Source organism: Scylla paramamosain, chromosome 41 (genome assembly GCF_035594125.1).
Source record: "Scylla paramamosain isolate STU-SP2022 chromosome 41, ASM3559412v1, whole genome shotgun sequence".
NCBI classification, from domain to species: Eukaryota; Metazoa; Arthropoda; class Malacostraca; order Decapoda; family Portunidae; genus Scylla; species Scylla paramamosain.
The window spans coordinates 9,704,467-9,716,966 of record NC_087191.1 but is presented as its reverse complement, the minus strand read 5'-3'; the positions used below and the strand labels follow the sequence as shown (position 1 = coordinate 9,716,966).

At 39.8% G+C, this 12,500-nt stretch overlaps 1 protein-coding gene and 1 long non-coding RNA gene across 4 annotated transcripts in view; one reads left to right on the top strand and one right to left on the bottom strand.

Annotated features, from left to right (window-relative positions):
• The window catches only part of LOC135092947 (meteorin-like protein), a 64,405-nt gene extending 60,508 nt beyond the window's left edge, over nt 1-3,897 (top strand). Inside the window, exon 3 of the mRNA XM_063991769.1 lies at nt 1,732-3,897. Within this exon, the coding sequence (XP_063847839.1) occupies nt 1,732-2,189 (458 nt within the window). The 3' untranslated portion in view covers nt 2,190-3,897. The remainder of the gene's footprint in view (nt 1-1,731) is intronic.
• Nucleotides 1-12,500, bottom strand: part of LOC135092948 (uncharacterized) — an 88,113-nt gene that overhangs the window by 55,211 nt on the left and 20,402 nt on the right. The window lies entirely within an intron of this gene.

The following is a 12,500-nucleotide window of genomic DNA, read 5'->3' as shown; positions in this document are numbered from 1 at the left end:
GAGACGAAAATAAAGATGGATGAGGAGAATTATCTTACGGAAAAAGAATGAGAAGAAAAACGAAGAATGAAGAGAGAGAGAGAGAGAGAGAGAGAGAGAGAGAGAGAGAGAGAGAGAGAGAGAGAGAGAGAGAGAGAGAGAGAGAGAGAGAGAGAGAGAGAGAGAGAGAGAGAGAGAGAGAGAGAGAAATACGAGGAACAAAGGCAGAGATGGAGAAATGCAGAGAGAGAGAGAGAGAGAGAGAGAGAGAGAGAGAGAGAGAGAGAGAGAGAGAGAGAGAGAGAGAGAGAGAGAGAGAGTGAGTTACCAGTTCCCTCCCTTTGTATTATGTTGTTGCAGTGGCGGTAATTACAGTCACTGAGTCGAAACCTCCATTACTCCCAAGAAAATAGCACCCTTACTCTCATTGGTCCCTTCCCTGGCCATACTAGCCGCCCATTGGTCAGTGGATAGCGTCCCTGCCCTCTCATTGGCCCAGACCCCGATGACGTGTCGATGGCGTACGGTAAAAGCAGACACGTGATTGGCTTGGAAATTTGGGGGTTTAAATGGATGGTTTTATTTGATTGTGTTGAGGTATTAGATGAGTGTGTGTGTGTGTGTGTGTGTGTGTGTGTGTGTGTGTGTGTGTGTGTGTGTGTGTGTGTGTGTGGAACTTATTGCTTCGTTCATGTATGGAAATAGCATAGAAGACGTGATCTGTGTGTGTGTGTGTGTGTGTGTGTGTGTGTGTGTGGCTGGAATACTCAGTGCACGTGTACTTAAATGGGTGTATGTGTGTGTACTTTTAAGGAATGTAAACTCACTGATTACTTCGTTCCTCTTCTTTCTTATTCTGCTTCTACTTGTTTGTCTCTCTCTCTTTGTTCCTCGTTCGTTTGTTATTCAGAGTGGGTCTTGTCCTGTCAGCCAGCCAGTCTGTCAGTGTTTTTGTCAATATGCTCGTCAATAACTCAGCTAGTCAGTCATGCAGTCAGTAAGATGGTCAGTAAGTTAATTAGTAATGCAGTCAGTAAGGTTATCAGTCAGTCAGTCAGTCAGTCAGTCAGTCAGTCAGTCAGTCATGTAGTCAATAAGCTGGTTAGTAAATCATTCAGTCAGTGTCAGTCATTCAGTCAGTCAGTCAGTCAGTCATGTAGTTAATAAGCTGGTTAGTAAATCATTCAGTCAGTGTCAGTCATTCAGTCAGTCAGTCAGTCAGTCATGTAGTTAATAAGCTGGTTAGTAAATCATTCAGTCAGTGTCAGTCATTCAGTCAGTCAGTCAGTCAGTCATGTAGTCAATAAGCTGGTTAGTAAATCATTCAGTCAATGTCAATCAACAAAATGGTCATTAAGTCATTTAGTCAGTATTTAATTATTCAGTCGCTCTTTCTGTCAGTTAATTCAGTTGAAATTCTCTTCTATTATTATTTATTTATTTATTTATTTATTTATTTATTTATTTTATTTTTTGGAGGGGTGGAGGGGCAGGAGAGGCAATAAGTGATATATTCGCGTTATAAAAATTTTCGTAGTTTTGTCTAGCCTCTCACGCAGCCAGTCAGTCAGCCAGTCAAGTCAGTCAGTCAGTCAGTCCCTCCACCAGCCAACGCTTCACACACCCTTTCCTACCCCCACTGAATTAACCAACCAATTAAACACGTCAATCAGTAACACACACACCCTACAGAGTTCCCCAGTCAGTCACTCCACCAAGCAATGCCTCACACACCCTTTCCTTCCCCTACAGAGTGCCGGCCTTGTAGTGAGGAGGAGCTGCTACACCTGTACTGCTCTGGGGACTTTGTGGCGCGTGGGTCCATCCTGGCAGTGACGGACAAGCCACATCTGGACCTCACCTCCCTTACCGTACGTGCGTCGAAGATCTTTCAACAGACCTACCCTGTGTTTGGTCACGGCCACGCACACCCACACCGAACCAGCACCGAGAGAGGGACGCAGAAGAATGCTGAAGATGAGGAGGAGGAAAATGACATCTCCTTCAGCAGTTTGGTGGAGGAAGGAAGTTACGTTGGCAAGGTCATCATGCCCATGCAGTGCGGGGCGAGATGGGGAGATGGGGAGTTTCTAGTGATGGGGGTGATGCGCCTCGGCCAGCCTCTCATGCGCTGCGCCCCTAGATACGAGGAGTGGCTGGCCCTCACACGCCGCGCCCAGAGTCAAGCCCAGTGTATCCTGGAGTCCTGAAATCATGCTAGGGTGAGGAGTAGGACTCTTCCTTACTCCAGCGGTGTCTTAGTGTGGGATGTGATGTCCTGAAGGAGTGAAGGAGTAATGAAATAAATCCTTCGCCCTTCCACACACATCTGAGGCGTGTAGGATGTGATATGGTGCCCTGAAGTGATGGATTATGGAAACTAAAATCCTTCGTCCTTTCTGTAAACATTTAGACATCCTAGAGGCGTGTAGGATGTGATTTGGTATCCAGAAGGAGTGAAGGAGTAAGAAAACATATCCTTCATCATTTTATACACATCTTAGGGGCTTGTAGGATGTGATGTGATGCCCTAAATCCTTCGTCAGCATCTTAGTGTAGGATGTGATATGATATCCTGAAGGAGTGAAGGAAACTAATATCCTTCGTCCTTTAAACATTTAGGAACACCTTAGGGGCGCGTAGGATGTGATATGATGCTCTGAAGGAGTGTAGAAACTCAAATCCTTCGTCCTGTACACATCTTAGGGACGTGTAGGATATGTGGTGCCCTGAAGTGTTAAAGTGAGATAGTTGTGCAGGATGTGATATATCGTAAAGTGCAAAGAAGTGTAGGATGTAAGGAAGAGTGTAGGATATGATGTCCTTCGTCCCTGTACAGACATTTAGGGACGCGTCAGCACCGTGTAGGATTATAATTAGTGTCCTGAAGTGCAGAGGAGTGAGAGGAAGGGAACTAAACGCCACATTTTCCTGCACACAGACCTCGGGGCATCGTAGGATTGTGAAGGATGTGAGAGTATGGTATCCTTAAGTGCCAGTGAGTGCCAATACATCGACGCAGTGCCAACAGTGAAGAAAGGGGGAAAAATTTGCTGATAAGTGACTAAAAAATAATATAAGACAAATTTCCCAACGAATGACTGAAAAAAAAGTGAAAAATGACACTAAGAAATAAAAAAAAAAAGACGAATTCTTGGTTCCTGAAGTGAATTAAAAAAGACACGTGGTGATTAAGACGATAAGATAATATAAGTGAAGAAATCGAGTCGTAATGAAGGGAATGTATAAGTGAAGGAAACAAGTGCCAAACAGGTTCCTCTCGAGTGCAATACATGAGTCGAAAGGAAATTTTTGGGGGGAGAGTTTGTATAGCGTGTGTGTGTGTGTGTGTGTGTGTGTGTGTGTGTGTGTGTGTGTGTGTGTGTGTGTGTGTGTGTGTGTCCACCTGTCATTGAAGTGAAAGCAGAAAAAAAGGTAAATTAACAAAGAGAGGAGAGAAAAGGGAAGGATAAAGTAAATAACGAAGAAAATAAAAAATAAAAAAGACCCGTTAAGTAAAGACAGAGTTTCCAAGAGTCCTTTATTTATTCAACTCTCTCTCTCTCTCTCTCTCTCTCTCTCTCTCTCTCTCTCTCTCTCTCTCTCTCTCTCTCTCTCTCTCTCTCTCTCTCTCTCTCTCTCTCAGTGTGAAAGGTGTGTTGGGAGGTGTGTAGGCGTGCAGGTGTGGTGTGCAGGTGTGTAGCAGGCGTGGGAGGTGCAATACACAGGTGTGGGTGGGATGATAATGCTTTTTCCTACCTGTATGAAATGAAGGGAAAAAATGAGGAAGGAATTGACTAGTGAAAGGGAAAAAAGTAAGGAATATGCCATTATTTTTTGTACTCTCTCTCTCTCTCTCTCTCTCTCTCTCTCTCTCTCTCTCTCTCTCTCTCTCTCTCTCTCTCTCTCTCTCTCTCTCTCTCTGAATATAAACAAGCAGATTATTACTTATGATTAAACAGTAATTTGTGAATCGTGTAACTGTTTGCTAATTGAGTTTTGTATGTAATTGTTGTGTCATATGGTAGTAATAGTGTAAACAGCAAAGTTAATACGGCCATTTGGGATGTGTGTGTGTGTGTGTGTGTGTGTGTGTGTGTGTGTGTGTGTGTGTGTGTGTGTGTGTGTGTGTGTGTGTGTGTGTGTGTGTGTGTGTGTGTGTGTGTATAGTATTTTTACGTTTGTCTGAGTTAGGGGTTAAAAATGTTCGTTTTCTTTTTTGTCGTTTACGCACGTTTTCTTTCATTGTATGGTAATTGCCTTTATGTCGTTTTTGTTATCGTTATTTATTTCGTTACCTTTATTTTTCCTATCTTTTTCTTTTGGACGTCAGATTCCCATGCTTTATGTTTCGTTTTCTTTCATGTATCTGCTACGTAATTCCCGTTTTCTTCCGTTTTGTTTCGTTGCGTCTCGTTTCCATTAAGAATTTGCTTTTTTGCGTTTTAAGGAAATAGAACATCGAATTATTCTTACTTTAGCTTCCCATTAAAAGTGTATTAATCTCTCGTTTTCTTCCTAATCAACCGTGCCCTATTTCATGTTTACATTTCCATTTTCTGTGCGTATGATACTTTGAGTCGAAAGGTGCCAAGTGACGCCCATTTTCTGTACATAGTGAAGGGAGGACTAACCTAAGTATGTTTTCTATAACCACAATTTAGAACAAACTAATGAATATAATTGATCTCAGCAGCCCACAACCTCGCTACTAACAGCATTATCTACAACAGCAACAACAACAGTAACAGCAAAGATAACAAGGTAGTACTGTAGCAACTGTAAAACGACACTCATATCATTTTTTTTTTATTCCAATCAGTTAATAAGCTTTTTTGATGACCACTTACTCTTGTTCACTTTCAAAAAAATAACAAGACTCTCAGTATTGATAAATATTTCTTTTTAACCAGTTTTAATTTTCTGAATACTCGAATTGAGCTTTTTTTTTTATATTTAAACTTCCTTACCATTATTCTATAGACCAATATCATAAAAAGTACAAGAAATAACAGAACAACACTCAAAATTAATTAACTTATCCTTTCAATCTCCAGTTATTTTGGATATTTGGACTAAGCCTTCTGATAAACACTTAATCTCATCTCCCATTGAATAATAATAATAACAGCAACAATAAAATGACAGCACTAGTAACTGCAAACATAACAGCCAATATTAGTATGTAGTTTTAATTTCAAGATGTTTCAGTACGTTTCTGTATAACCAAATTGATTCTTTTTGTTATCTATTTAATCTTTCCTTACTTAAAATAAAAGCAACCAGAAAAAAAATATCCTGACGTCATTAACAATTGCAAACACGACAGTCATTACCAAAAATTTACTTTCGATTTTTGTTGTAATTATTTGTTTGATATTTATATTGGTCTCTCTTGACAAACATTCAGTCCCACTTTCCTTTAACCCTTTCAATACCACACAGTTTTCCCTACAATCCATCACGACTTTTCTACAGTTATTTTTGCTGTTTCTGTTTTTTTTTTTTTTTTTTTTTTTGAAGGACTAATAAACCAAGACAAAAATTAACAAGCCAATCTCTCAACACACCAATTTCTTGCATTTTATTTTACTTGATAATCGAACTGACTACATAATATTTTCTCTCTCTCTCTCTCTCTCTCTCTCTCTCTCTCTCTCTCTCTCTCTCTCTCTCTCTCTCCCCCCCTTTTTTCAATACCCATAATCCACCAGCCAGACCACAACAGATGCCAGACTGAAACACAACCAAACCAACAATCAAGTGTTCACTCCAATCAGTTGCATTTTTTTAACCTAACCAAGCAGCTTTTCACCGGCTGACCATTATTAATGTTTGCCTTTCAAAAAACCCAATCCATCAATAGTGTCTCCAACCAACCACAGTATCATGAAACAAATCGTTCAAACCACTTTTATGGAACTAGTCGCCTGTTATGAGGTAAGCATGAATTTGTATCATCATTATTTGTATCATTACTTTCACGTCTTATTCATCATTATTTAATTAACAAAGGAGTGAGAAATTCGTATTATTATTTTCTTTAAACTAACACAATTTTCTCTTCATCAATATGTATGTGTGTATATTACTGTATATTTTTTTTTTTTCAAGTTAACGTTTATTTTTTACTTTAAGCGTGATTGTACATATATATTTTTTTGTTTTCCTCTTTTTTTTTGTCACTAACATTATTCTTTTCTTTCCCTTTGAGGCTTTTGTATTCTGTGTGTTTCTTTTGTCTCAACCGTGAATTCAGTGTGCCAAATTAGTGTGTGTTTATTCTCCGCCCTCTATTTATTACTATTGTTTTTTTTTTCTTCTTCTTATCCTTTGTATTTATAATTGTTTCCCTGCATCCTTTGTTATTCTCCTTATTTGATATCGTTTGTGTGTGTGTTCCCTTTTTTTTTTTGTATTTTTTTTTCTCAATGATTTTTGTTGTACTTATGTAAACAAGTATTTGTCTGTGTATATATATGGAAGAAATGTTTCTTTTTTTTTGTGGATCATTGTGTGGATGAAGAGTGGAAATATATATATATAAAATGTATGTGAATTTGGTGTTTTCATTTATTATTTTATCCTTTACACACACACACACACACACACACACACACACACACACACACACACACACACACACACTAAAGGTTAAGATCCTATTTAGAGATTCGTGCCAAAAGAAGAAGAAGAAAAAGGTGATGAGGATTATGAGTAGAATATAAATGAGACAAGGACGAAGAGGAACACAAGGAGGAAGATGAAGAATTGATAGAAAATATGAGGGAGGAAAAAAATAAAGAAAAGGAAGGAGGACGAAGGCAAGAAACACACACACACACACACCCACACACACACACACACACACACACACACACAAAAGAAAATGAACATGAAGAAAACAAACTAAAAGAATATGAATCGGAAGAGAAGAAGAAGGAGAAGAAGGAAGATGATAAGTAGCAAAACAAAAAGTACAAATATGAAGATAAATAAAAAAAAAAAGTAAGAAGAGGCGGAGGAGAAATAAAGCAGGAAGAAGAAAAAAATACAAGATGAAGACTAAAGTAAAAAAAAAAATGCATAGATAAAATAAAAATAAAAATAAAGACACCAATTTTGAAGCTCCAAGGTATCAACTTAAAAAAATCAACAAGGATACGAAAGAAGTTTTGGAAGTAAAAAAAAAACCTGATATTAATAACAAGAACGTAGATGGTGGTGGTGGTGGTGGTAGTAGTAGTGGCGGTGGTATAGTGGTGGTGGTGGTGGTGGTCTTCCAAGGTCAAAGATAATTGCAGGTTAAGGTAAGTAAATTTGGGGCCAAGATGCTAATATACGACAAGTAAAGGTAGGGAGGGAAGGAGGAAAGAAAGGAGAAGAGACTGAAGGGAGGGGAGAGGAGAGGCGATGGAAGTGTGGAGGTATGCTGAAAGAGAGAGAGAGAGAGAGAGAGAGAGAGAGAGAGAGAGAGAGAGAGAGAGATGAACAAACGCAGATAGACGGACAAACAGACCGAAAGATAATGACAGACTAAAAAACAGACAGAATCTGAACCACACACACACACACACACACACACACATAGATAGACAGACAGACAAACGGAGAGCGGCAAAAGACAAAACCAGACACACAGAAATAAAGATGAAGTCAACACACACACATACACACACACACACAAACACACAAAGGAACACAGGTGGGAGAGGGGCTGGAGACAAGTTACCAGGGCGGGATGCTAATTAACAGGTAACTGCAAGGACAGGTGCGCCGGACGCCTTCCCGATCACTCCACCTGGACACCCAAATCAAACCGCGGTGATGAGAACGAAGAGGAATAGATAGATGAAAAGATAAAAGATAAAAGAAGACATGAATAATACTGGTGGTGATGGTGGTGGTGATGGTGGTGGTGATGTTGATGACAGTAGTAGTAGTTGTTGTATTACGAAAAGAAAATAAATACATAGATAAATACCTGAATTAGATTAGATATATGATCATGAATAGTAGTAGTAGTAGTAGTAGTAGGCTCATGATAAGTAATTTATTCCTTCCTTCAGCTTTCTCCCTCTTCCCTTATTCATCCTCCCCTTCTCTTCTACCCTTTTTTCTTCTCCCTTTCTCTTCTACTCTCTCTTCCCCTACTGTTCTTTCTCTTCCTCCTCGAACCTCCACAATGACGATGATAGAAGAAGAAGAAGAAGAAGAAGAAGAAGAAGAAGATGATGATGATGATGAAAACCACCACCATTTCAACAACAACTACAAAAACAACAAAAACAACAACAATAGGAAGAAGAAGAATCATTAAGACACTGAAGGACAAAAAGACAAAAAAAAGTGAACGAGAAGAATGACGAACAGAGAGAGAGAGAGAGAGAGAGAGAGAGAGAGAGAGAGAGAGAGAGAGAGAGAGAGAGAGAGAGAGAGAGAGTTGAGCGAGTCGGGCGGTGGGAGATAAAGAGGGAGGAATTAGCGTGAGGTAGGAATGGAGGGAGAGAGAGAGAGGGAGAGAGGTCAGATGAGGAGGAGGAGGAGGAGGAGGGAAGAAAGAAGCGTCAGGTGGCAGGCGGCGGCAAGGGCACGTGGGCACCTTGGGGAAGAGGAGGAGGAGGAGGAGGAGGAGGAGGAGGAGGAGGAGGAGGAGGAGGAGGAGGAGGAGGAGGAGGAGGAGGCAGGAAGAATGACCATTACTCCCCAACATTCAGGGAAGAAAGAGAGGAATGAAGGGGAAGAAAAACACGAAGAAGAGGAAGGAAGGAAGGAAGAAGAAAATGGAGGATGAGGAAAAATAAGAAAAAGAAAAGGAAAAGATAAAGAATGCGAGGAAAAAAGAGAGAAAATGTTGAGCAGAAGAGAAAAGAGAAGCAGATCCGATGAAGAAAGGAAGAAAGAAGGAAAGGAAAAATAAGGAATAAACGAGGAAAAACACATAAGGCGAAGAAAAGTAAACATGAAAGGAGAAACAGAGGAAAATCGAGAACAGTAAAGGAAAAAAAGAAATAAATAGAAAAAATACAAAACGCAATAAAAAAAAGAATAAAAGAAAAAACACGGAACGAAAAAAAACGAATAAAAAACAGCAAAAAAGGAAAAAAAAAGCGAAAGGAATGAAAAAAACGAAAAAAAGGTAAAAAAGCGAAACGGAATGGAAAAAAAAGGAGAGAGAGAGAGAGAGAGAGAGAGAGAGAGAGAGAGAGAGAGAGAGAGAGAGAGAGAGAGAGAGAGAGAGAGAGAGAGAGAGATTCCCTTAAGCTTAGTCATGAAGATAAACCACCACCACCACCACCACCACCACCTGTGTGTACCTGCCCATGTGCTCCTGGCCTCGTGTACGTTTTTTCACGTACACACGAGGCCACCACACGTCTGTAATAAATTAACTCTGTCTTGCTGTGTTGTCGCGTGCCGGAGGAGGAGGAGGAGGAGGAGGAGGAGGAGGAGGAAGTAGAAGAAGAAAGGAAGTGGAAGAAAAAGGAGAAGTTACATACAGACGAGGAGGAAGATGGAGAAGAAGAAGAAGAAAGAAGAAAAAAAAGAAGAAGAAGAAGAAGAAGAAGAAGAAGAAGAAGAAGAAGAAGAAGAAGAAGAAGAAGAAGAAGAAGTGGAGGAAAAGTTAGACAAAGAGAGGAGGAAAAGGAAGAGAAACAATAAGAGGAAGAGGAAAAGAAGAAGGAATAAGAGGAAGAGGAAGAGGAGGAAACGGAAGCACAGAAGACAAAACAAGAATAAAAAGAACTAGAAAATAATAATAATAATAACAATAATAATAACAATAAAAGGAGGAGGAGGAGGAGAAAGAGGAAAAAGAAAGGAGGAGGAAAAGGAAGAGACAAATAAGACAAAGAAAAGTAAAAAGAAACAGAAGATAATGATAAGGATAACAATAAATAATGATAACAAATAAAAGAGGAGGAAGAGAAGGAGGAAAAAAGAATAAGAGGCGAATAGGGAGGAAAGAAAGGAGATGAGAGACAAAAAGGGAAAGAGGAAAGAGAAATTCGATAATGAAAACAATATTAATAAAAGTAATGAAAATAAAATAAATCAAATGAGAAGAAGAACAACAACAACATGAAGAAGAACAAGAAGAACAAGAAGAAGAAGAGGAAGAGGAGGAGGAGGAGGAGAGATACAGTACAACAAACGCTCACAACTCAATAAAATAAAATAAAAGAGAAAGAGAGAAAGAGAAGTGGAGAGAAGACAAGGAAGAGGAGGAGGAGGAGGAGGAGTGAAAAGTTTGAAGAAGACTGGAAGAGGACAGTAAGGAGGAAGAGGAGTGTCAAGGATGAAGAAGAGGAGAGGAGAGGAGGAGGAGGAGGAGGAAGAAGAGGCAGAGGTCAAAGAGGGAGGTCATGACAAAAACTGGCTCTCTCTCTCTCTCTCTCTCTCTCTCTCTCTCTCTCTCTCTCTCTCTCTCTCTCTCTCTCTCTCTCTCTCTCTCTCAAGCCAGCATTCACCACGTTTACCTTTTACAATCCTCCTCCTCCTCCTCCTCCTCCTCCTCCTCCTCCTCCTCCTCCTCCTCCTCTTCCTTCCTTCCTTCCTTTTCCCTCCCAAGTTCGCTATCTTTAATTGGCTCCACTTCAATACACACGGGAACTTTTTATGGTGTGTGTGTGTGTGTGTGTGTGTGTGTGTGTGTGTGTGTGAATTATCATGTGATCCTATACCGCATACCGATTCATTCTCTCTCTCTCTCTCTCTCTCTCTCTCTCTCTCTCTCTCTCTCTCTCTCTCTCTCTCTCTCTCTCTCTCTCTCTCTCTCTCTCTCTCTGGTTTCGAATTCTCTTTCCAAACCTCAATTTTCTCTTATTATCTTTTACTTTATTGTTATTTTATTTTCATCTTATTAATTCTTTTCTTTGTTTCTCCCACTTCATATGAATTTATATTATCTTTCTCTTCTTGAAATCTTGATATTTTTCTTTTCTTTCTATTCTTTCTTTTTCATTAAACAGAAACATAATTAAAAAGACAGCTATTTCTTTCATTTCTGTTCATTAAGTCGGTAATTCTCTCTCTCTCTCTCTCTCTCTCTCTCTCTCTCTCTCTCTCTCTCTCTCTCTCTCTCTCTCTCTCTCTCTCTGCTTTTGTGTATATTTTTTTTCTGAATACTGTCTTCGTTATTTTGATTTTACATTTATATGCTTATTTCTATTCATTCTTTATTTCCTTGCTTTATAAAACATGAATATTTTTTTTACAATCTTTGTCTATTTTCTTTCGCTAGTCTGTTGAAATAAGGAAGGGTGCATCTTCTCTCTCTCTCTCTCTCTCTCTCTCTCTCTCTCTCTCTCTCTCTCTCTCTCTCTCTCTCTCTCTCTCTCTCTCTTCTTCCCTTCTCTATCTTTCTCTCCATCTCCTCGTCCTTTCCTGTTTGTTTTATTCTTTCTCCTTTACGTATCTTTTGCTCTTCCATTATCTTCCCTTCTTCCTCTCTTCCTCATTCCTTCACTTCTGTTAATATATCTTTTCTTCTTATATTCCTCCATTTCCCTTGTTTATTTACGTCTCAATTCCTCCTTCTGTTAGTATCCATTTCTCTCTCTCTCTCTCTCTCTCCCTCTCCCTCTCTCTCTCTCTCTCTCTCTCTCTCTCTCTCTCTCTCTCCGACCCATCACACCTTGCATGGTAATGAGTACAGGTAAGACCCATTTAGGCCCGGCGCCCCCTCATCAGTACCCGAGCAGCACGGTGCCTGATGGATGTGTAGACGAGCGGGACGGTGCTGGGAGGGCCTCTTAAATGCTGAATGAGGGAGAGTGGTTGGGGAGGGTGTGGTGTCTGAGTGATGATTGCTGATGGCTGAGATTGAGTGGTGGGGATGTGTGGGGTGGTTGTGGTGGTTGTGGTGATGTGATGTGATGTGATGTGGTGTTAATGCTACTACTACAACAATGATAATTACTGCTACTGCTACTACTACTATTACAAGAGTTACGATATGAATAACAACAACAGCAATAACAACTACTACCACAACTACTACTACTACTACTACTACTACTACTACTACTACTACTACTACTAAAAGTCAAGAAGGCTGGCACTGATATGTTACAGCCAAATTATCACAGTTTGATTATCATTAGTCGTAGTAGTAGTAGTAGTAGTAGTAGTAGTAGTAGTAGTAGTAGTAGTAGTAGTAGTAGTAGTAGTAGTAGTAGTAGTAGTGGTGGTACTAGTGGTAATATTTTCAAACAGTAAAAACTCGTATAAAGTGGTATTTGACTGACACCAGGACAACACACACACACACACACACACACACACACACACGAGGAAAAGAAGAAAAGAAACTTATAAAAATAAAATGAACACCAAATTTGGAGAACTAGTAGAACCTGAAAAACCAGAAGAGAGAGAGAGAGAGAGAGAGAGAGAGAGAGAGAGAGAAAGCAGTGATCATTAACCCTTGTGTGTGTGTGTGTGTGTGTGTGTGACCCAAACAACACAAGCACAGTCAGACACGTGCCTTGTTTGCTAGAAAGACGCGGAGAAGACCT